Raw genomic sequence first — 23,320 nt, 5'->3', positions numbered from 1 at the left:
GCGACTAGGAGCCAGGACTCCTGGATTCTATTCCAGGTTCTGCACAAATGGCTTGGCTTGCTGAACGACCTAGAACAAGCCACTCAGCTCTCTGTGCCCCTCTCTTCCGAGCTGTAACATGAGAGTGATTCCAAGGGATGTCATGGTAGGTTTCAAGGCATAATTTTATGTGTGACGTTTGATGAAAGGCGCTGTATAGTAGTAAACTGTTTTAATTTGTGTAGATAGTAGAAATGAGGGACACGACTGTTTTTCCTATAGTGGTGGCTCTTTCTAGATAATGTACAGTCTCATCTTCAAGAGAAGTTTCTAGTCATTTGCAGCAAACTTAGTACACAGTACATCAAAGATCAACATTTTCTGAGCTTACTGCATTATTAAATTGGATAAAACCATTCTCCACCAGGTAATATTCAGATGCTTTTTAACGCTTAGCTGCAAAGTACCCTTTGAACATGACTTTATGTACACCTGACTAATTTTAACACAGTCCATCTAGAATAACCCAGGGTTAGCACTAAGAAATATTTATTAAAAAATTTAAAACATCTTAAATGATACCACTCACATCAAATGATCAATGTCCACATTATTTTCTTTCTAAATGGGACTTGAGTAAACAATAAATTATGACATGGAGCATCATGCCATTTTAGAAGAGGTTATTACTTATGTGCATAATTGAAAAGATATATACTCATAAGACATTATCACATCTCATTTTTACAATGTTGATTTTCAACAAGAAAGTACCACTGGACATTGCAGTGGGATAAGATCCTGCATTCTACATCTTCCCAGAGTATCAGTATATAGAATTTAACAAAGGCTGGCTGTTTTATTTTTTTCTTGTTTAAATCTGTGTACTGAAAAATTAGTGGCGCCTTTTCTGCTTCAAAACATTCTTAGTCATAATTTAGTGTAGGGAAGAGTTTTTTGTCTGAATCTAAGCCGGTACAATGTTGGTACAATTATAAGGAAGTGTAAAATTGTTATCGAGGCACAGTGATAAGCAAAAACAAAAAATAATAATAAATATTACTTAAATGTCATATTTAAATGTACAAAAACCTAAACACTGCATATAAGTGTAATTCTTACAACTTGCTTTACATCACTCGTAGTTTGAACTTTCTTCAAATCCAATTTTAAAACGTTACCAAATACGTATTAGTTTTCAAAAGTTTACCAAAAAAATGCATGGTGAGAATCAATTTTGCTTAGGTTAATTAGGAAAAAAGACAATTATGAATTGGTACTGTACAGTTAAAAAAAAAATTTGGTCTGACTTTTTTTTTAAAGGTGTTTCACAGTATCAAAAGTGCTTGTTTAAATTCAGCTTTCAAAATGAAACCAAAGTACTACAAAAGTGATTTAAAATAAGGTGTTGCATTTGTGATTATGAATAATTTAGTTCATGCAAATAGTTACTGCATTTAAAAAAAACTGAACAGTGGTCAGTTTACATAATTTCTTTTCTCTTCATGACAATAAATATAAATAAATTTACAAATAGTAATACTGCCTAGCACAAGACTCAACAGAAGCACAATACACAGGAACTATTGTAACAAATCTAATTTTTTTTTCAAGCCTAAGATAAATGTCATTCCTAAAATTCCACTCCAGTGATCAGTTTAATAATTCAGCCCTACTACCTCCTCCACGTGGTCAGCCACCCACCCTCCTGTTTTATTAAGCCCTAGGTAAAAATTGTGGGTTTGATTTAAAAAATTTATGCTTGAAGCCTCCTTCCCACCCTACTCCCTCCTCCAAGAATACATTTAAAGACAGTTACATCGAAAGGTGTTGGCATTGCAAGAATTTCCAGAAAAGGCATGCGATATCCGTTTGTTTGATGGCTGCGGTTATTTGGCTCTTTGAAAAAAAAAAAAAAAAGAAACAAATACATAAGGTCAGGTGGTTCTCGGAATCTCTGACTCGGTCCACTGGAGCAGTGAGCTGGTGCATTGGCTCTTGTTGTATGTTGTGGTCAAATGGAATCTGCGTGCCACTCCTGCACACGACATTAGTTCTGAGGATTGGATTACGTTTAAACATAATATGACTAGTGCGTGAATTGTTCTAGTAAAGTTTTTCCTAACTGATGCATTCCACGCTCCGTTTTGTCAGCTCCCCTTTCTTGTATCACAACAGCCAAAATCCTCTTTGATCTCAGTGAAGATGACGAGGGAGATGTGTTCACAAACCCCATGCTAGTACTGGCTTGATACATTTTGGCATCACGCTGAGAGTTCTGGTAAATACCTTGCACGATGCAGGGGTCTGCGGAAGGAGCTGCTTTCTAGCTTTCAGATCCTATCCTAAGGCCTCAAAGGGAATAGGCCTGTAACAAGTTACTTAGGTCCTCGCATGTGTGAATCTTAAAGTAGAGCAATGGGCTTGTTGCCTTGACCATTCATGTACTGTGATGAGGCTACGTTATCCAATGTGGCGTAAGTAGTGTAGAGGCCTGTGACCTGTAAGTCTGAGAAGGAATAATCACTACCACTCGAGACGGGGGTGAGGCCAGCGATGCCCAGGTCACAGTCTGAGAGCTGGAGAGGGGAGTTGCTGAAGGCACCTAAGGTATCTAGATTGAAGCTGTCGTCTTTCATTTCTTCCCATATATTTCCTTTTAAAAGATGATAAATTCAGTCCTGTTACAGTTTTGACCTGTCATGGGCTGGGTTTAGGGTATACAATGGTCTTAAGAGTAACTGTTTGTTTAATTATCTTAGCTGAAAGGTTTTAATTTCTACTCAGTCATAGGATGATGCTTGTGAGCGACAAGGTTTTTGGTTTTGTGGTACAAAGGCCTTCAGAATAGCAGGAATAATATGGATTCAGCTGGTCAGTCCACAGCTATCTTTCCTGCCCCTCCCAATTTGCTTAAAACGTATTCTTCACCCGTAATGAGAGTATTTATATAGCCCTCTTCTCTCCTGCTGTGCTGCATGGACATGATGCAGCTAATCTTCACAACAACCGTGGGAGGTGAAGTGCTCCTTTTTGCAGGTGGGGAAACTGTGGCACAGAAGCTGCGACTTGCCCCCGGCCACAAGGGGGGAGTCATTGTCCGAGCTAAGATTAGAACTCGGGAGATCCTGTTCTAGGCAGGTTCTCGGACTGGCCATGAACATGGTCCTTTTCTTGAACCATTAAGCCAACCCTCCTCCACCCCTGCCCCTCCCACATGCACACCTGATCTTCCCTGGACACTGCACCACTGGGCTAAATTATACTGAAGCATGTAGGGAAATTCAATGTACATAAACCATAGTATTCCAGATAGAATTCTGATCTTCTATTTCAGCCCAATCTTGCAGTATTTCAGCGGAGGTGAGCCCAGTATGTCCTACTGGACCAGGATGTGTTTTATATGTACAGTGTCTCCATAACTAGGACTCACACTCTCTCTCACACTCTCTCTCTCTCTAATACACTGCTCCCATCCAGCTTCCCCTTACCTTGTAGTGCAAAATCCATGATGCTTGGATCAAGAGCATCCACTTCGCTGTTCATATCTGCCGTCACATTCAGGAAGTCTGCGGGTGCGCGGCTCATTGGGTGATGAGGAAGCGGACTCTGGCTCATGTCAGGCAGAGTATGGAGAGGAGGTGTCTGGGCAGGTGCCGGTGAGTCCGGGGCTATGTGAGCCTGGGTCTGGATCTGGTGATGCAGTGGTATGGACTGCAGAGAGAGCGTCATGGGCTGGGGCTGCAGCTTGGAGATGGAGATTCGGCCTTGGGCTGCAGTCATGCGGGTCAGTGTGGACACTTCGGATTCTGCCGATTTACTAGACCGCCTGCAGTTCTCAGGTCTGTCAGTGATTAGTTTGTCTAATTCCTCTGTATGGGAAAACAAGCAACTGAGCACACACGTCTACCATGGTGTGAGCAGGGCTAGTAGGTCCCTGAGGCAGCTGAGGGTTTGCAATGCATGCTTTGCTTTTCAGCAGTAAATAGAGAGACGCTGCAGAAATACAGTTCTAGAGCTGGACAGTTACCTCTTGCCACCTCCACTCCTCCCTCCCTTCCATACACAGGTCTTCTCTTTGATGTCTTATGATCAGGCCAAGAAAACCCTGGCATATTTACCAGGACAGTCAGGCTAACACTCTTCAAACCACATGGGGCAGACCTACATTGAGCTCCTTGTTGATAGAGATCAGGGAATTTTAATCGGACTGAGGATTTGCTGAACTTGTCTTTACATCTTAAGTATGTTTTAAGGACAGCCACATGATAGCTTCAATACTACTTTGTTTTTAAACTCTTCAGTCAAAAATAAAACGTTATGTCATTCTGATCACACGTTCCAGACTTCCCAGGAAAGGTCAGGTTTGGTTTCAGCCACTGCCATGCTACTAAGAGCTTAACAGATACGCTGTTTGTTATAAAAATGGGGAAATCTTGGAGCATGAATAAAAATCTCAATAATTCTGCAAAATAATAGGCATGAAATGTGGTGTTTAAAATGCAATGCTCTATAGCACTGACCATCAGAGGCAGTGGAACTTGTCTAGAATGTCTAAAGACTGGGTCAGAAGATAATTATCTTGGATCTGACCTGAGTCTGAGAGAGCTGGCATGCCCTATTAAGATTAATGGTTACTGTCTCAAGATAAAAGTGACTGGAGTATCTTGCGAAAATGGGAGTCAGGGCTTAGAATAGAAAATATTGTTGGTAATTTAACATCTTCCACCAGATGATCTCAAAGCCTTGTACAGCATGAATTCCGCCTCCCATCCATTGTGCTAGGTGGGAGGGAGCGCACCCATTTTACAGGTGAGTAGTCCGAGGGCTAGTGAGCTGAAGTCTGGTTTGCCCAAAATCTCACCATGTTAGAGGCACAGCTGGATATAAAAGACAGGAGTTCTGGCTTTCATTGCCAAGCATTAATCACTAGACGACGCTCCGAGGAGAGGTGAGGGGAGTGATGACCAGATAGCGAAGGGCAGGGAGAGGCAGCAGCTGGGAACATGAGTCAGTGCCTGGGGGGCGGGTTGGATCAGGGCTGGAAGGGTCAGAGGCAGGGGAATTTAGGAAGCACGGCAAGCTTTAGGATAAAGTCCTGAATCAAAAAATACAATAACAAAAATTCTCTGCCTCTCCTGTGCTCCCATGGCTCAGTTCCGATGCCAGCACTGACTATTTCACACGGAAGGCACTAGTCCAGCAAACCCAGGCCTGTGTTTTTATGCTAGAATCCTGAGAAACCTGTTTCGTTTTTAGGCCAATAATAAACACTCCTGGAGTGTGCCAAAAGAGCATGATGCACTGCTTCCCCAATCACTCAGCTACCCAAACCAACATCCTTGGCAGCCGCCTACGTGCAACAAGCCCCAGAGAGCGACTCTGTCCTCTGAAACGTTTTCCCTCCTTTCCCAAGCCCTGCTCTGGATAACTGTATAACAATTTGTGTGTGACTGGTCAAACTGTTTACTGTGACTCTTCTACACAGTCTACCTGGATTGGCCATGCTCCTGTGAATAGCAGCCAAGTCCTTCCTCTTCCATTTCTGCATCTCTTCTTCCATCTTGTCAATCTTAGCAGGGTTGAGGGCCCACAGGCAGCCTTTGCGTGAGGTGCCACTCATTTTATTCTCCACTTTCTCAAAGCACTTGTTCAGGGAGAGGTTATGGCGCACAGAGTTCTTCCAACCATCGGGCGCTGTCTGGAGGGCAGAAGTTTGTTGTTCAAATAAGCTGCTGCGGTGAGGAGACTGGGGGGGGACTCTCACTGGCCCTGCATATCACAGCAGGTTGCCCACCCGCTTAGCAATACAAGTAGCTTTCAGCGTATCACACCAGGCCTCCTTATGCTGCATGTTTTTGTACGTCACAAGGCTCTGGGCTGCACTAGCTTCCAAGCACAGTTCAAGGCCTTGGTGTCAATGTAAATAAATCAGTTTGGGTCCAACTTACTTCTGAGACAGCCCCTCTCCCTAGGCCCTCTACCCTTCTGTCAGGTGCGCTCAGCTGAGGCTGTGCTGTTGACAGGCCCTAGACTTGATCTGTGGAGGCCTGGAGGCAGCAGGATATTTTCAGGGGAAGACAACTGGCTGTGGAACTTGCTACATGCATGGGTCTGCCCAAGGCAGAGTTTGTGGAACTGGACACATTTTGTTTGAGGGTAGGGGGGAGATACCAGGCCTTACATGTCACAGCAATAGACCCCATGTAAAAACCTAGGAGGATCTGAGGGAGGCTCCAAGGCTACCAGGGATGGTGTTTCTTGAGGCCACCTTCTCTTGGGGACCAGGGTGTTCTTGCTTTTGGGGACAGCCCAAGGAGGGGATGGAAGGAGGATGATGTCATGGTGCCATCTGTTGTGGGCAGGCTGTTTTCTCTGTTTATGCCCAGAGGCTTATGCATAAATAGCCAGCTCCCCTAGACATCGTGTGACTCCGGAATTAAAATGCAGCCAGGGTAAAGCAGGGGAGACGCGTGGGTGTCTGGGGTGGTTGTTTTTGGTACACTGTGTTGAGATGCTACAGATCGAATGCAATGGCAAGTGGCTAGGCCTGTTTTGTTCCCTTCCGTTGTAAAAGCTTATTGATTCCTTACCTTAAAGTAGGGGAAGTGCTCCTTCATGAAGCCATAGATCTCACTCACTGGGAGGCTGCCCGTTTTACTGTTCTTTAATGCCATTGCAATCAAGCAGCTGGAAGAAAGAGAGAGAAGATAAAAGCAGTTCCCGCTTCAGACTGTGTGTCTTGGCCCATAATCTCCTCCTCTTTACCTAGCAACCTGACACCCACCTTTGCCCGTGTGAACAGTCACTTCCCACTGCACTCGGGGTCTCATCAGCTCTACACTAACATTACCCAGCTTCCGTGTTTAAGGGTTCAAAAGAGATAATGAAATCTTGAGAACCAAGCTCTTTGGTGCTGTTACTCCACCTCTGTTCTGCTGGAAGGGAATTAACTTGTCAAGGTCTTTCCACTGTTACTAACTACACTAACAACCTGGACAGAACAGCAGAGTGCTGTTGGAGGAGTTATGCGGATTTGCCTCTCCAGAGAAGGCTTCTGTCAAGATCATGGGAAAAGTAAATCACGTTTGTGCTAGGAAAGGAAACGGAGTTTTTGCTGTGCCAAGCATGATACATTTATAACCAAGCCAAATGCAGGCTGGAAGCAATAGCCCAGCTTGTTCTCCACTCACCTGTAGGAGTAGATTGGCTTGGGATAATGTTTTGGATGGATTTCCTGAGCAGTGTGAGGGGCAAGGCGAGGTTGAGAATATTGAGGATGGGGTCCATAGGATGCATTGTATATTGCAGCTGGGTTACACTGTATTCAGAAGAAAGAGGGAAAACTGTCAGAAGAATCAGCATCACACACACACACACACACACTCTCTCTCTCTCATCATGTGTTATTTCTGGCTTTGTACTGATGAGAAACAAAAGCTCCCCAAAAAGATCACATTCCACACAGTACAGGTAGAAAGGAAAGACTTCCTCAAACAGACTCCTGTGCTTTGAAGAGATTGGTTAGAATCTCCCGTCTCACAGTCAGTGAAGCCAAGAGCGGACTAAAGGACACGACGAGTTTGAAACAAGTTCCATCCTTTCTCATAATGAAATCCTCCGTCCCGTGCAAACCCCCTTCCTCTTTTGCAAGGGAGACACCTTCTATGCTGTTTAGACTCTAATTGATTCAGACACCAAATTACAGGACATCATTAAAATGAACATACTGAAAGCTTCCCAGTTCCGGTTCACTATACAGTAGCACACAAGGCTCTTGCTCATCTGAATGCTATTATCAAATAATTTGTTTGTAATTCGTGACATTGTCACAGCTCCATCCCAGGCTGTCCCTGCCCCACCTCAGGTTCATCACATTTTTGAGTAATCTAGCATTGGTAAAATACTGTCCTGAAGCTCTGGAGATTGACTAAGGTGGGGGGTTTTTGTTTGTTTGTTTTTGGGTTTTGTTTTTTTAAATATCCACAGTAGATCTGGGTGTGTTGTGCTGGTGCAGTCTGCTCCTGGCTGCAAAGCAGACCTGAGCTGAGGAGAGGGATGGAATGAGAGCAGCTCTGTCTCTGTTTCCACTCTGTCCTTGGCCTCTCAGAGGGACGTGAGGGGAGAGGGCCGTAATGGAATTCTCCCCAAAAGCTGCAGCTGTGGACTGGTGAGGTACTCTTCCAGACCCTGGGCATTGCTGTTGCAGTGAGCAGAGTTGTCAGGAAGCTGGCTGAGGGTGGGTAATAATAATATATGGAGATATACCTATCTCATACAACTGGAAGGGACCCCAAAAGATCATTGAGTCCAGCCCCCTGCCTTCACTAGCAGGACCAAGTACTGATTTTTGCCCCAGATCCCTAAGTGGCCTCCTCAAGGACTGAGTTCATAACCCTGGGTTTAGCAGGCCAATGCTCAAACCACTGAGCTGTCCCTCCCCCTATAAAATGACACACAAATAGACTAAGTTTTCTTCCAATTTGGGGGGGACTGTGTAGTGATAACCTAGTTGGAATAAGCAGCTGATTACTGGTTCTGGAAAATGAACACTCCCAATGCTGAGTTTCTATGGCACGTCACCAGTGGTAGGGGAGGCAGTGGTGTTTTTCCTTGTGAAGGGTTCCTAGAACTGGCATTTTAGAACCTGACTCTAAAAGGCACATGCACGGAGATTAGGTTAGGGGGATTCAAGGCGATTTTAGCTCAGCTATTTACTTTGGTGCAGAATATCTGTAGGTCTGTGCAAGAGCCTGCAAATCTGGTCTGTACAGCTACTCTGAGACGCAGGCCACATAGCAAATAATAGTACCTGTTGCGCATTCTGTGTGATGGCAAACACTTGCTGTGAATGAGGCGCAGAGAAAAGCAGGTGCTGTGACTGTAAACTAGGAGATGGCTGCCCTCCGACTGTGTACTGGCTCATCTATTGGGATGAAAAGACAAAAGTGTCGGTCCTATAGTCAAACATCTTTCCTTGGGAAATAGTGCAATGACCATTAACCCACTCAGGTCAGCTCTTACGTTTGCTCCATGCGATGTAATAGTATTCAGTCCCAGAATTCCCTGTGGCAGACTGGCCTGCACCTGAATCATTGCTCCTGGAGCACCTGTTGCATGCATATTACCTGGCATAGGACCTATTCATGAAAAAGCACATATGATGAATGCACCCACACAAAACTACATCTCTGAAAACGTAGCTGCTATTTATTTTTAAAGCCTTATTTCAAATCTGATTAGGCTCCATGGAAATAAGACTGAACTCAAAACACACTGCAGACTGCAAGGGTGATATCAGACGCCACTGAGAGCAGTTGCTGCTGGGGTGTTAGGCGACAGCTTTCTAATGATTTTGTAGTGTCATTAATGTAAGTGGCATTTTACAAAGGGTAAATTATACTGAATTAAAATCTTTGCCCCAAACGGTTTTATAATCTAATGGCATAAATTGTTCCATAAAGTGAACACAAATAGGCATGTTTGCTGACGTAATGTTGAGACTAAGGAGAAGTTTGGTGACCATTAACTGAGAGGCTGTATGAAGTGCACAGCTGCAGGATTGGTAAATTATTTTCTCTTTAGTGATGCTGAAACAAAGGCATAGAGATAAATGACCATTTCCAGAGATACTGAGAACTGAAAACGAAGTCCTTGCACCAAGGTCACACAATGAGGCTGAGCTGGGCATAAAGTCAAGTCCAAATTCTTCAATCTTTGTTCTAACCCCTAGTACATATTGCATCTTAGAAAAAAATATATATATAGGGGGTATCTCTTGTCACAGAAGGCAACAGGATGTAGTGCTTCTGGCAGAGAGTGAAATCTACTGTACTTACTGTGAAAAGTTACAAACAAGAAAGCTAGTTGCAGAGCATTTTGTCTCTTTATTATTATTATTTGTCAGTTAACAGCAGGGAAAGTTACCTGTCTCCTGCAGTATTGACTCCTGAGAGCTGATGCTGAAGTCCATTCTTCCACTAGCCATCTGTTGTAAGCGAGGAACATCAACAGAGGTCAGCCATGACAAGGACTGCAAGTCACTTGGAAGGTCTTCACTCAACTGGCAGGGGGCGGAAGCCAAGAGTCTGTAGGGAACAAGGTGAGATGTTAGCAAAGACCACAAAGATTCTGCTAGATTGTCTGTGGGTAAGGAGGATGTCTTGGGGGCCCAGCCTAATGCAAGTTAACAGTAGATGTGGGTCTGAGTTACAAAGTTGGGATGTGGATCCAAAGCTCATGATGTGAATTTTTGGTTCAAGCCCTGTCTCCCATTCATAATGCCTCCAAATGTCCCTTTGTAAGAGGTAACATTTTATTTAGCAGGCTTTGAAGTGTTTCTATTTTGAACCAGGACCAATTTAGGAGACTGTTCTGTCAAGATCTTCCTGTAGAACAATAGAGTGGTCAGCTGAACATTATGAAAAGTATATTTTTGCACGAAAGGGAGAGAAGGGCATTAGCACTGCGGGCAAAGCAGCAGCACTGTACTCCAAGTGCTGCTGGTGTTTCCATCTGAAATGCTGCTTTTCAGAGGTTAAAGTGGCTGTCAACATTCAGCCCGTGCTGTAAACGTTATCAGTCTAGGAGCACTTGTTGCTTTAAAAAAAGTACAGTTTGGCATACTAAAAAAAATACTTTAATTTAAAATAACCCACACAGAATATGGGTAATGGAAAATTGACTTAAGTGGGACTATTCCTGTGCTGAAAGTATGTGCTTAAGGCTCTTTAGAATTGATAACTAAGGACAAAACAATCACTCCTTTTCAGTACTTATGTCAAAAATTACTTTAAAACTGTGGCGGGGAGGGGGAGCAGTAGATTCATAATGTTCTAACCACTCTGAGAAACTTAAAAAATCAGCTAGCATGAGATCTTTCAAGTGTATCTGTCCGTTTCCAGGTGGACACTGTGAGGGCAACTTTGGCTGAGAATAAGATTTTGTAAAAACAAGTTTTTTTAATGGAACTGTTTCCATGAACTTTATTTTAATTCCAAATCCACACTCCTCTGCAGCATCTGCAAACCAAACAATGCAGCACTGTGCCAGTGTGTGAAAACCAGGAAAGGGGAAACTGCCTAGAAACAAAACTGAAATTGATGCCTCCCCCCCCGGCCCAATGCGTGCGCACACACAGTGATTGCAGTAACCTAAGGACACTCCATGGTTTAAAATAGGATTTTTAACCTGATAGTATTCCATTAAGTCTGAAATCCAGCTAAGACTAATGAGGAATTTCAGCACCTGCACCCTCAACTGCCTTTACTTAGTGGGCCCTTTAACAGTCTGAAGGAGCTTCTTCCAGCTACTGTATCATGTTGATGTCCACGTTTCCAAAGGAGAGAGGTTTTTGTTGGTGTTGGGAGCTGGGGTGTGATGCGAATCCCACCTTCAAAGGCTCTGTACTGTGGGGACCTTCTCTCTGGCTGCAAAGTCCTGACTGCAGCAGAAGTACAGTACAAAAGCTTGCACCTTCCACCAACGGAAGTGGGTCCAATAAAAGATGTTACCTCACCTACCTTGGCCCCTCCTGCAATCACTCCCAGTCTCTGTCAGAAAATCACTGCAGGGGAGCTGTTTGACAGAGATGCAAAATGCATCTCCATTTGCCCCCAACCGCCTGTCCCACATCCATACTCTTTCCATAGCACTTCCAGCCCATGCGAGGCTGGGGTAAAGTGCTCCTGCTCCAAGAGCTGAACATACTTCTGCAATAGCACCCCCAACCCCTGCTGATTTGTGGAGCAAAGGCTTTATATCCTCAACAGTACAGTAACTGCAACGAACAAAACTACATTAGAGTAGGTTAGATTAAAACCAGCCATATCCAGGAAGACCAGAAGGCTGGCTCTCAGCTTGGTGTGCTTTGTTGTCACAGGGCATGAAATATTGTATTCAGAATTGAATCCTGTTCAGGTTATAACAAAAATTCAGATATAGCCCTTCCTTAAACGGAACATATGCTGGTTTCTGAAGCCCTCATAACACAATCTTCACTTTAAAGCAAAATCTGTAGATTGTGGGATGAAGTGCAGATCTCCTCCATTCAGTCCTTGGTGAGATCAACTTAATTTTTTAAAACAGTCTTTGATGTGCTAAATCTTCAGATTGTAAGAGTTTGACCATAAATGCAGGGTATCTTAACTGATAAAGCCAATGAAAAACCAGGCCAGACTTCTCTTGGTGAAAAGTTCCATTTAGAAATCTAATTTCTGTACATTTTACCCCGCTTGCACATGCTGTGCTGTTAGAAAGGCACGATCAGCTTTGTATTACTGCTGATAAAGGAATGCACAACATAAAAAGCAAAAAAACACACTAACATGGAGGGCTAAACTGCAAAAGTTCTTACTCAGTTCAGAGCTGCCACTGAGTTAAAATGATTACAAACCGATGTCCAGACTGTGGGATTGTTACTCATGTTGAATAGTGCTGAGGAAGTCAGAGGGACTCCTCAAGGAGTGAGGCACTGCTTCACATATGTAAGGAGGATATCTCTACATAGCCTTGAGTAAGGACTGCACAGATTCAGCCACTGGTAACATGTTTCTATTTTGGAAGAACACAGGTTAGCCTGAGATTGTAGATTCTCTTTTTAAAACACCCTAACTGAAAACATTATATAGTAAACAAGTGACCTTTTAAAAAGCCAGATGCTCAGCACTAATGTGCATCCATTGTCAAATGGTGATAGAGGCAGTGAGTAAATCGGATTTCTGCTGAAGCATCTTGTATGTTTTACATGAGTCTAAATCAGCTTAACATAACATGCCAGAACAGCAGTGTGTTTCAGCCCAAAAGGCTACTGAGATTTTAGCTTTTTCTAGTCAAGATTTTCAGCAGTTCAAAAGTTCCCAAAACTTGACTACCCAGTAGATCTCTAAAGCAGAACTTTATTTGTTTGCACAAAAATTTTAAAACACAAAATAAGCAGAAGCCCAAGCTCAAATTCTGGCCAAAAACCTCTTCAAATCCTCCTCCGAGCCTACCCTGGTTTCTTTCTCCTACTGTAGTCATAGTGCAATAATTAGCATTGCCATGGTTACCACTGTTCAGTTATTTTGTGAGGCCTGGGACTTAAATGCATAAAAAGAACATCAGGTGACCACTCTCCCTACTTAGCCATTGGCTGGGTTGTAAGTAAACAAGAGCATTAAATGATTTGAAAACTGGGCAGGCTCATGTCGTTTGCAACAGTTGGACCCAGTCATTGTAAGCCGATAACCCATTGTGTTGCAAACGACTGTTGCCCAGTGGCACGTGGCCTCCATTGTTTTTGGCATTCTTGCTTAATTGTTTTTTCCCTCCTCCTTTTTACAAACTTCACATTAATCTGGCTGAATGACAGCCAACACACAACACACACACAGACACACACATGCCATCTGGCACCTTGGTCCCTGCCAGTCCTTCCAGACAAGTCAGCTCCTTCAACAAATAATGGGGTCAGATGGGCGGTGAGGGTCAAAACCCACTGCACACGCCTCCTGTCAGGAAATGAATCTGCCACATGCCCTCTCTCCACTCCACAGCATGGGCTAAACAGCTCCGAAGGGGAGGACTACAGAAGCCATATTTGCACAATAACCTCTCTACGTTTATCTCTTTGGAAAACTGATGAATTCCTTTGCTTTATGTTAACGTTAAGTGGATCCATCCAGCTCTTTCTAGAAGCCTAAATGATTAGTAATCCACTTTGTGTGGTTAGATGCTGTCAGAAACCTTAACTGCAAACAGCCTGAATAGGGTGCTGACTGACCAGTAGGAAGCTCGAGATTCTCCTTCCTACTATAACATGAAGAACATCTTTCCTTTTATACAGCATCCTTATTACACTGCACGCTGGTCTGTGATTCTGTGGATTGGGCATAGGCCTGTACCTCCGCTGACAGAGACAGGGAGGGGCATATAGGCCATATTTTAAAGATCTGATTTACTTTTAAAGATCATCTATCAGTCACTCTGCCCCATTTTAAAGCAGATACAAGGGTACAGTGAAATAGAGCACCTCGATCCATTTGTAAAACTAAATGTTCTTCTTGTGAGGGAGCTTATTTTACCGCCCTCCATCCTGGCATAGGCTTCTAGTCTGAATTTGACTTTATACTTCCCATCAAATCAAATCAAAACAGACCTCTGTTTTGTTCAATTAAACAACTTTGACATACTCTCTTGCAACTATCTTTTTAAACAGACTGACAAATATTCTAACAAATGTTAATAGTTCAGTAAAATAGTAGAATCTAAGCAGGTGACCAAAAATACATGCGGCACAAAGTGATTATTCTTTGAGTTGTCTTCAAAACAAATGTAAATTTCAGCAGTAGTGACTTCAAGTCACTTCAATACTTCACATTTCACAGTAACCGGATCCAGGCAATGAGAGATCAGACCTTTTTAAAAAGATTTACATAGGGAGAGCTGTCCTGTCACTGGGGTTTTTAAATGTACAAATATACTGTGCAATATAAATTCAACACATCTAACGGTAGATGGGTTCTGGGTGTGTCTTTGACTCATAGGGGAAAAAAATGCAAATCAAACCATCTGCTTTAGTTAAACCATGCATAATAGTGGCTAACTGGCAATTTATCTTCTTATGGAGTTCAACCTTCTTCCACCGGTGTAATCCCGTGCGCCCCCCCACACCCCAGCTTACAACCTATATAGCTATAACACACATACAAAACTATCTGTTTTGTATATCTCCACTGTATCCTTCTTCCCCTTTTTGTCTTAAATTAATGGTAAATGCCCACATCTTCCTGTGTGTTTGTACAGCCCAGGTACATATGGTTCAGATGAATTTAAATACCGATGGAGTATACCCAACGCATACGTACTGAAAATGTCTAAGGAGTCTGCCAGCTTGCTTGCTGGGAAGCCCTCCGTTTTTGGAAAGCAGTTTCAGTTCAAGATGGCAGCTGTTGCCAAGGGAGCACACTGAGCTCTGTCCTGGAGAACTTACGGGTGTTTTTTTTGTTTGTACTGCCCTAAGGCTGTATAAAGGCAGCCTGGCTTGTAAGCAAAATGCTCAGGCTGGGGTCATTAAGCTCAGATTTGAAGGTTAGGGATGGGCTAGGAAAGTGGTAAATTCTTAGGCAGCTGTTCTCAAACATTTTTCTCAGTGTAGGTGGTAGTGTCATAGAGGCTCTCATGGAAACCTCCCCTCACGTTGTGGTCACAAAGAGAACTTCCCTTCTCGTTTGTGATTGCAAACATCCCTTAGGCAATTGCACCAATTGCTTACATATTTTTAGCTGTCTCCAATGCAGGAAACGTTCCGTCATTTAAAAAATGAGTTAATTAGTCACAGTCTGCTCCTCACTTTATCTGTTCTGTTCTTCTTTCCCCTTTTCCTCCTTTACCCCTGCAAATGCTTCCTTGCCACTTGATTCCTGTCTCCCATGCAGCACAAGCATCTCTCTCCTCCCCCACCCCCCACTGTTCCTTTGGAAGTTCCTCTCCTGCTAATGGCTGGCTTGGGTCTCTGACAACAAATCCAGCTTCTCCTGTGTCTCTTACATAGGATTCAGTGCCCCCTACATCCAGGCAATGAGGGGGGCTTGCTCCTTCTTGTTCCCAGCATCTCTTCTCATTTCTGGGTCTCCTGCAAATAAGTTCAGCTAGTCTGAGAGACCAGACAGCTCTCCCTGGACCACCACCAAGTGCTCCATCAACCACAATTTAGGAACCCCAGCATCGGGGGTAGTCAATGGGCAGACCGTGGGCCAAATCCGACCACCAGATGCTTTTGAAGGGACCCTGAAATCTGTTTATTTACTTGTTTTGTTTTATTATTTTATCTGGAATCTGGACCTTGACCAAGAAATCTGGACCTTGACAAAAATAACTGACTCCCCCTGCATGGCGTTAAATGAAACGGGGCTTTGGGGAAAAAACCAAAAACCTGATCACTGTGTGCAATGTTGCTGTTTCACTTTTCCTTTTTCTTACAGTAGTTAAGATAAAAGGACAAAACTCTTCAAAGACCTTGAACAAAGATGCTTAGCCTCTGGTAGATGTACCTTAACGGCTATCAAAATGGTTTCTACCTTTCAATTAAGTTTCACAGTGCCTCATGGAAGTAGATCAATATCGGGGGGGGGGGGGAAGAACTGAGCCATAAATGAGTTGCATGATTGCCCAAGTCTCACAGGAAGTCAATCACAGAGCTGGGATGTGAATCCGTAGCTGTTGACTCCCTGCTGTGCTCTATGCAACAATCTTTCCTTGCTATGGATGCTGTTCTGCCAAAATGACTCATGTTGCGTAGCACCTTACTCTGCAAGTTCTTCCATGGAAGAAAATGTGGCTTCTACTTGGCGTAAAGAAGGGTGGCAGAATCTGGCCCTATATAGATGGTGCTGTGCAAACTGTTAATAGCTGCTGGCTGTGAACTACAACTGTTTGGCTCGTTTTCACTGGGATCTCCCTTGTTTTATCTCCTGGTTACTAACATTGGACTGACTTCCCTTTGCCCTGCATCTTGTACTCCAGTGCCAACCGAGTGTAGAATGCTACCATGCTAAATTCCCCTTGCACAGGTGTAAATGACCATGGGTTTGTGTACACCTGAAACACTGCACCTGCAGCACTTCAGCTTAGACACTACCTATTTTGATGGGTGGGGTTTTCCTGTCGCCCTAAGTAATCCACCTCCCATGAGGCAGTAGTTTGGTTGACAGAAGAACTCTTCCGTTGACCTAGTGCTCTCTACACGAGAGGTTAGGTTGGCTTAACTATGCTGCTCCGGGTTGTGGATTGTTCACACCCCTGAGCGACGTAGCTGGGTTGACCTAAGTCAGCAGTATTACTCACTGCCTTGGGGATCCAAGCATTCCACCTCACGGGGGATATAGGAGAGCTTTATAGATAAAAAGATAAGTGTTCTGTGCCACGAGTATTTGAAACTTCTTGTGATAACAGAACGCTAAACCAAATTCATTTTCTGCCCCGGGTCTTGAACTAGGTGCCAAGCCCCTCCTGTGAGAGGTACAGGGCCCTCTATACTGATTTCATTGAACGCTGAGGGGTCTTGGAACTTTGCAGGATGGAGCCTATAGACTGGCAGAGCTAGAAGTAAGAATTTTGTATATGCAAAATAATTTGAGGAACAAGGGCCATTGTTTTTAATTTACATTGATTAGTAAATTTCAGGAACTGCCTGATTTAATCCACTTAAATCAATTCTCAGCACCCTGCGTTTGACATGTTTTTAGGAAGCCAGTCTCTCTCTCTCTCTTTTTTTTTTTTAAGCAACTAATGTGATAAAATCCCTCAGCCACATCACGGTGTCAAGGGAATGGACACTGCAATTCTCTTCAGGAACAACTACTGTTGTATTAATTATGTATTTGTAACCTTTTAGCTGCAGAATGTTTTATTTTAGTGCAAACTCCCAGATCCTGACTGTCCCCAATGATGAATATTGAAAATATTTAAATCGAGATTGCTCCTCACAGCTCCAAATTCCAAACTTGGTTTGCTCATGTTGTAGCCTGACTTCCAGACAGACAGTAGTCGTTCCTTACAAGCACCTTGTCACAAAATATTTTACAAACAAACTGATATACAAGCAGTAGACAAGGCCCTTTCTCCACCACTGAAGTGCAGCTATCTCTGGAATGGAACATAACAGCTGTTTATGGCTCCAACTCAGCAAGTTATTTAAGCATGTGCATAACTCTCCATCTCCTTGCTTTCAGTGGGACTACAAACATGCCTAAATCTCTTGCTGAATCAGGGCCTATCAGAACAAAGCCAGACTACATAACCATTTAGGATAGGAACTGAGGTATCTGTGGGGGGAGTTTATGTTGGAAATACGTAATTACATCTGTTGGAATTTAGCCAGGATATCTAATGGGTTAATGCTCCTGTGATAATTTTGTGCACATTTACATTCCTGTAACACTAAGGATTTATTTATTGAGGATGTGCTTCACCCAGTATATGACGCAAGTAAAGTAGATATTTTTTACTCCTATAGTCAGTGCTTTGTGACTATTTAAATACCTTTTGGCTAAGAGCTACCTATTTAAACCCTTAGTTCTAACCTAATATGAATAGTGACTTTATACCTGCATTGCAAGTCCTTCAAAAAATATTGTACAAGGCTGCTCTAATAAATCCGAAATAGGGGAAAGTGTGGATGCTGTTATACTACATTACACTGAAAGTCCACAACCTTTACACAAAGTGATAAGCTACAGACAGTAGTTTATTTACCTAACTAGCTCTATTGACTATTTGTAAGGTGATTCCTTAAGCTAGAAAAGTGACATTTCATTTTAGTTAGTGACTCTTTTAACAGTATTCCTGGCTATACCACTACCCAAGTATGTTGCTTTGACTCTTTTAAATTTGCATTTGCATAAATGCTGGTTAGGCCAGATGAATTACTCTTGCATTCCCTTCTAATTCTAGAGGCACATGGTCCAAACACAGCATTTTAGTAATGTCACTGTAACCACCCTGTAACAAGAGTTTAGTGATTAGCCAAACCCAGTATGCTGCTGCTATATTTTAAAAACAAAAGGAGTCAAACATGAGCAAGAATGTTGAATATTTCTTAATAGTGAATTTTATGACTTTTGTTAATGTCCCACCCTTAACAAATATGTACTTTCTCTGTGAAAATATGTATGGCTTTTTGAAATGGCAGTTAAAATCAATTGAGACCTTCAGTAGGAGGTGTTAAAACCTGGATTACAGTATTTGGACTAGCTCCACAGTCATTTCTGAGGAAACTTCCACAGCCAACACTGGGAGTTTTGCCTGCTACTCTGTAAATGCAGACAGACTGCAGTGCAGAATCACACCCATAATATAAGACACCGGAGTCCTCTGGGGACAGTTGGTTCTATGGTCAAATCAATTTAGATTTAAGCTGTTATAAAAGTTAGACTAATTCAGTATGTATTTTGAGAGATGTCCCTTATATTATTTGATCACCATATTCCCCATACCTCCCCACAAGTGGGTCTACTGAATCTCCAATCAATTGATTTTTGGGGAAAATGCATAGTTTTGCCTACATGCTGATTTGGAAATAGAGCATTGTTTAGCAAATAAATAACCACTCCTGTGTTTGGGATCAATACTTATTTAGGAACTTTTAAAATTTCTGTTGTGTAAAGTTGTTTCACTGTATGAACATTTGGCTCAATGGCTCCTTATAGTTCCAAAGTTGCCATTCTGTTTTACTTTGTTAGCCTCAGTGCTGTACATTATGCACTTTGACTAATCCCAAATGAGCTGAGTGAAATGGGCCTCATTAACTGCTAACGTGGTAGTTATGCCCTCAACTTCCACTGATGTTATTGCAATCGTAGGGGATGCCCCCCCAAAAGGGTCAAAGATTATGTGATATTGCAGTTACGCAATGACTACCAACCACAAGGGGACTTATGTGGCTAAACTCTTGCCTGGAGAGGTACAAGTCTGATTCTATCCTGTGCTATCAGGACCCACAGCATCTGCTGCTTTTCATGTACACAGCTATAAATGGTAGATCCTGGAAGATCTAATACAAGCTCCATGTTGTAAAATTCTACCAAAAAGAATATTCTTAGAGACCACAGCACTCGTAAGCTGAATCACTTTACTCCTCAAGGGCCTGCTCTACAGCCCACTGACATCAAGGGGAGTCTTTCCATTGCTTTAATAGGCTTTGACTCGGAACCTATAATTTACTTAGCTCAGTACCGGATCACCCACAGATACTCCATTGCATTATAAACTTGTCACCTGTTTCAGTTTTGAAAAATACAATATTTACACTGAAATCAGTTTAATCTTAAAAAATGAATTAGTAAGAGCAACATGTTCAGGGTATGCCAGTCTCAGCAAGCTCCTCTACAGCTTTAGCATACCCTAAAATATTGGCTACAGTCAATAAAAGTGTATGTCCCTGCTACCATTAAGGGGTTAACCTTTAAGGGTTAGAGACAACAATGTTTTCTATGGACGAGTTGGAAATGCATCCTTTTATGCAAAGTAGGCAGGTAGCTACATCCCTCAGGAGGGAGGAGTTGAGGGTGTAGGCGATGGCACTTAGCAAGGATGGTGTTTTATGTTGCACTATTGAATCTGTGCAAAAATATGTATCTGAAACCATCATTCAAGTCTGTCCTTGTCTGGATTTGGCTGAGTAATGCAGTCCATATCGCCACTCCATCCACTATCTCTCATTTAAATATGCTTTGGTCCACAAGGTCTCAAAGTCCACCAAAGTGATTTTTTTAAAACAAGGAAAACCTTGTAAAGTTTCATATCTGACCTTTAAACCACACGGGCGCACATTCTCTATAAACCACATGTACAATTCTTTGTAGTTACTGCCTTTCATTCCTGTCTCTCTCCCTCTGACTGTTCTCTTCTTTACCCTTCCTGGAAAGCCTGGTCTCCTCAAAGTGCAACTGTCCAATTGAAAGATCCTAAGTGAGACAGAAGGGTCTTCTCAGCATAGTCCCAACCTCCCACTCACTAATTGGAGGCCATTTCCTACTCTGCAGAGCCCTGCTGCTCCCCCATGGAGAACTCAGAACTGTGGGTTCCAGTCTTGGACTGTGGTGACAGCAGGAGAGTAAACAGAGCTGATAGAATTTGACAGGTCTATTCTTTTCTTAAAATCATTCAGTCTAAAAGATTTTCTTTTACATAATCCAAAGTGTTTTCTCATGAAGCAGGACAAATACTGTTCCACATTTGCAGTGTAGCTCAGATCTGATGCATTTTTATCAGAAGTTTGTACTTGTAAATAAGGTCACATAACTCAGAAAAAATTTAAAAAAAAAATCACAAACTAGTTAAAAACAACTTTAGTGATTAGAACTTAAGAATATATAATAAATAACTAAAAGCAGTTTTAAAACCTGCTTGATCACCAAGTAAACTAAGATACTCTGTCAGTGTGTCCTAAAAGTAAAATAAACTATATCCTGCATCAAAATGTTTTTTGGGTGGTTTTTTTTGTTTTGTTACTATGAATTAAAGAATCCTCCCCACATGAAAGGTCTTTGTTATGGTGCTATATGCTTCAGGGAGCTAATACTGATTTACAGTTGAGCATCCACAGGTCACCCACACTCTTCCTGAACAACTGAAACATTTCTTTACCAATATTTACATAACCGACCAAATGCCTAGAGCCAACAGTGCTTTAATAAACAGCAAAACAGGGTTTCACAAACCTTTCTCCATAGTGGCTTCACCCAGTATAACAAATCACTTGTTGCGCTGAAAGAAGCTGCAGGGCAGTGTTTGCATTTTGAATAGAGAGGGAACACATACGGCTGCCCACTTTTACCCAAGGAAATGCTGAAAACACCCACTGGCTGTGAGAGTCACCCACTCAGCATTTCAAAACAAACCAACAGAAAACTCTCTTCGCTTTGCTGCACTGATTCACATGCTATAATGTATTTCATAAAACATCACCTCATGTGACAAGATGAAGCTGAACTTAACCCAAAGCACTGTAATTCATGCATAACCGTCCCGTGACTTCTAAGAAAAAAGATTTTTTTTAAATTCTAAAGGGGTAAGTGTTGGTATAGGTAAATAAATGCCGACTTGCTAAAGGTTGTCAGCAAACCCAAGTTTGTTCCTGTTCATATTATAAGTAGTTTGGCATCTGAATGCATTTGGGAACTAAAGCAAATATTTATTTTAACTAGGACCTTCCCAAGTGCTAGTTGAACATGACTCCTGTTTTTCCTGACTGCTTTCTATCAACTGAAAATGCTACATGAAAGGGGGCTTTTAAATCATTACTATTTTACAAGAGTATCATAGTCTGGCAAATCACATAGCGCACAGACTATACCAGAAGTTCACACCAGGCTTTGAACATATTTGCATTGACTATGATTTACTATCAAAACATTTTAAGCCAGGGTGTTTCTGAACACATGGTATGCTACAAGCAGTCAGCAAAGAGAAAATTTATTTTAAAGACAAGCGCCAAATGTAATTAGCTTCTTCATTAAATAGGATTTCTGGAATATCTGAATTTATTTAGAAACATACGTAACTGTTAAAGTCATCTAATGGGCCATGAGGATGCAACACCTCTTTATAAATGGATAAATTCCTCACCTGTATTCCTGTGGCAACGGGTGATGATTTTGCCCTGAATTTCTAATGATTCCTGGCATCATGGATGTAATGTCACTTTCTATCATCTCCTGTGGGGAAGACAACAAAAAAAAAATCATATAGGTATGAAGTAGCTATCCAGCATTTCAGCAGTATGGAGGAAAATTTTTAAAAATCCAAATGAAAAAACCTGGAATGTAAGACATAATTATTGTTGGCACATTTCCTATCACTTTTAAGAGCAATGTTTTACTTAGGCTATAAAATGTCTAAATATTTTAGAAAGGCAAAGGAGAACGTAATGCAGAATATATAACTGATGTAATAAATGGGAGGGTCAAATGAATCCATTACAGGCATCTCAGTTGTGTGAACTGAATACCAACCAAATTAGGAAAACAGTTGTGTGTCAGTTTTTATATACTAAACAAAATCATATGACCTGACAATTTAAAATTTAGGAAAACTAATTTAAAAATTTAAACTAGGAAAATTAATTAAAAAATGACAATGGCTAATATTTTAAGTACATCTATGTTATTACCAGAAAAAAATCTGCTAAAGAATTGATGTGAAGACACAAATTTAAAAAAAATCTGGGTGACTGCAGAGTCATTTAAAAACATTCACTCCATAATACAAGCAGCTGTGGCAATGAATGAGATCATTTTAGCAGAAAGAGAAGGAAAGGTTCAGTCATACAATTTGCCCCCAAAAGTAACTAACTGCAACACTTCTGTTCTAAAAGTACAGCTAAGGCTGAGTGAGGAAAAAAATAAAAACTACATGTGCCAGTAAGACTGACCCAAGTTTTCAGAAAAAGCTTGCAACCTCCATGAACTAAACAACATCTAAACATTATCTCCACATATTTCTCAATAGGAACTTGTAGATTACATCCTATGTGCTTACAGGAAAGTGAAATGTGCTAATTGCACAACTGTAGCAAAGCAAACTTTGCAGGATGGTACCTGGAGTGAGATCTGCGGCTGCTGCACTTCTCTGGTCTAAAGGGATCTCGCTCTTTGTAATTTGGCTGCAGTTTCTGTCTCCAAACCGTTTTTAAATTTCCCTCTCAGGAGCTGTCCAACCCGGAGCATGCGCACAGGGCGAGTGAGTTGCTTTGCAAGGTCAGTCACAGGGCAGGGTCAAGGGGACTGCAGCATTTCTCAACCCCAGGAGCACCGAGTCCCCATCTCATTCCCGCCCCCGGATTGCCAGCCCCTCCAGGAGT

The 23,320-nt window shown here is 42.2% G+C and overlaps 1 protein-coding gene across 3 annotated transcripts; it reads right to left on the bottom strand.

The window, feature by feature from the left end:
- Positions 1–501: 501 nt before the first annotated feature.
- Positions 502–23,320, bottom strand: FOXN4 (forkhead box N4). 3 transcript variants are annotated; one of them, XM_032805443.2, is made up of 10 exons: positions 23,058–23,320; positions 22,087–22,175; positions 9,907–10,067; positions 9,004–9,119; positions 8,792–8,905; positions 7,173–7,300; positions 6,573–6,669; positions 5,473–5,680; positions 3,471–3,851; positions 502–1,878 (listed from the first exon to the last, which is right to left on the bottom strand). In XM_032805443.2, the coding sequence occupies exons 2-10, from the start codon at positions 22,170–22,172 to the stop codon at positions 1,736–1,738; spliced, it is 1,434 nt and encodes a 477-aa protein (XP_032661334.1). In that variant the 5' UTR covers positions 22,173–22,175; positions 23,058–23,320; the 3' UTR covers positions 502–1,735. The 3 variants fall into 3 exon arrangements, with proteins under 3 accessions (XP_032661334.1, XP_032661333.1, XP_032661335.1); XM_032805442.2 differs by having other exon boundaries at positions 1,797–2,635; XM_032805444.2 differs by lacking the exons at positions 22,087–22,175; positions 23,058–23,320 and adding an exon at positions 21,180–21,268 and having other exon boundaries at positions 1,797–2,635.

This window comes from Chelonoidis abingdonii, chromosome 22 (genome assembly GCF_003597395.2).
Source record: "Chelonoidis abingdonii isolate Lonesome George chromosome 22, CheloAbing_2.0, whole genome shotgun sequence".
NCBI lineage: Eukaryota > Metazoa > Chordata > Testudines > Testudinidae > Chelonoidis > Chelonoidis abingdonii.
Note: the sequence above shows the minus strand (reverse complement) of the source record. Positions and strands in the feature narration are given on the sequence as shown.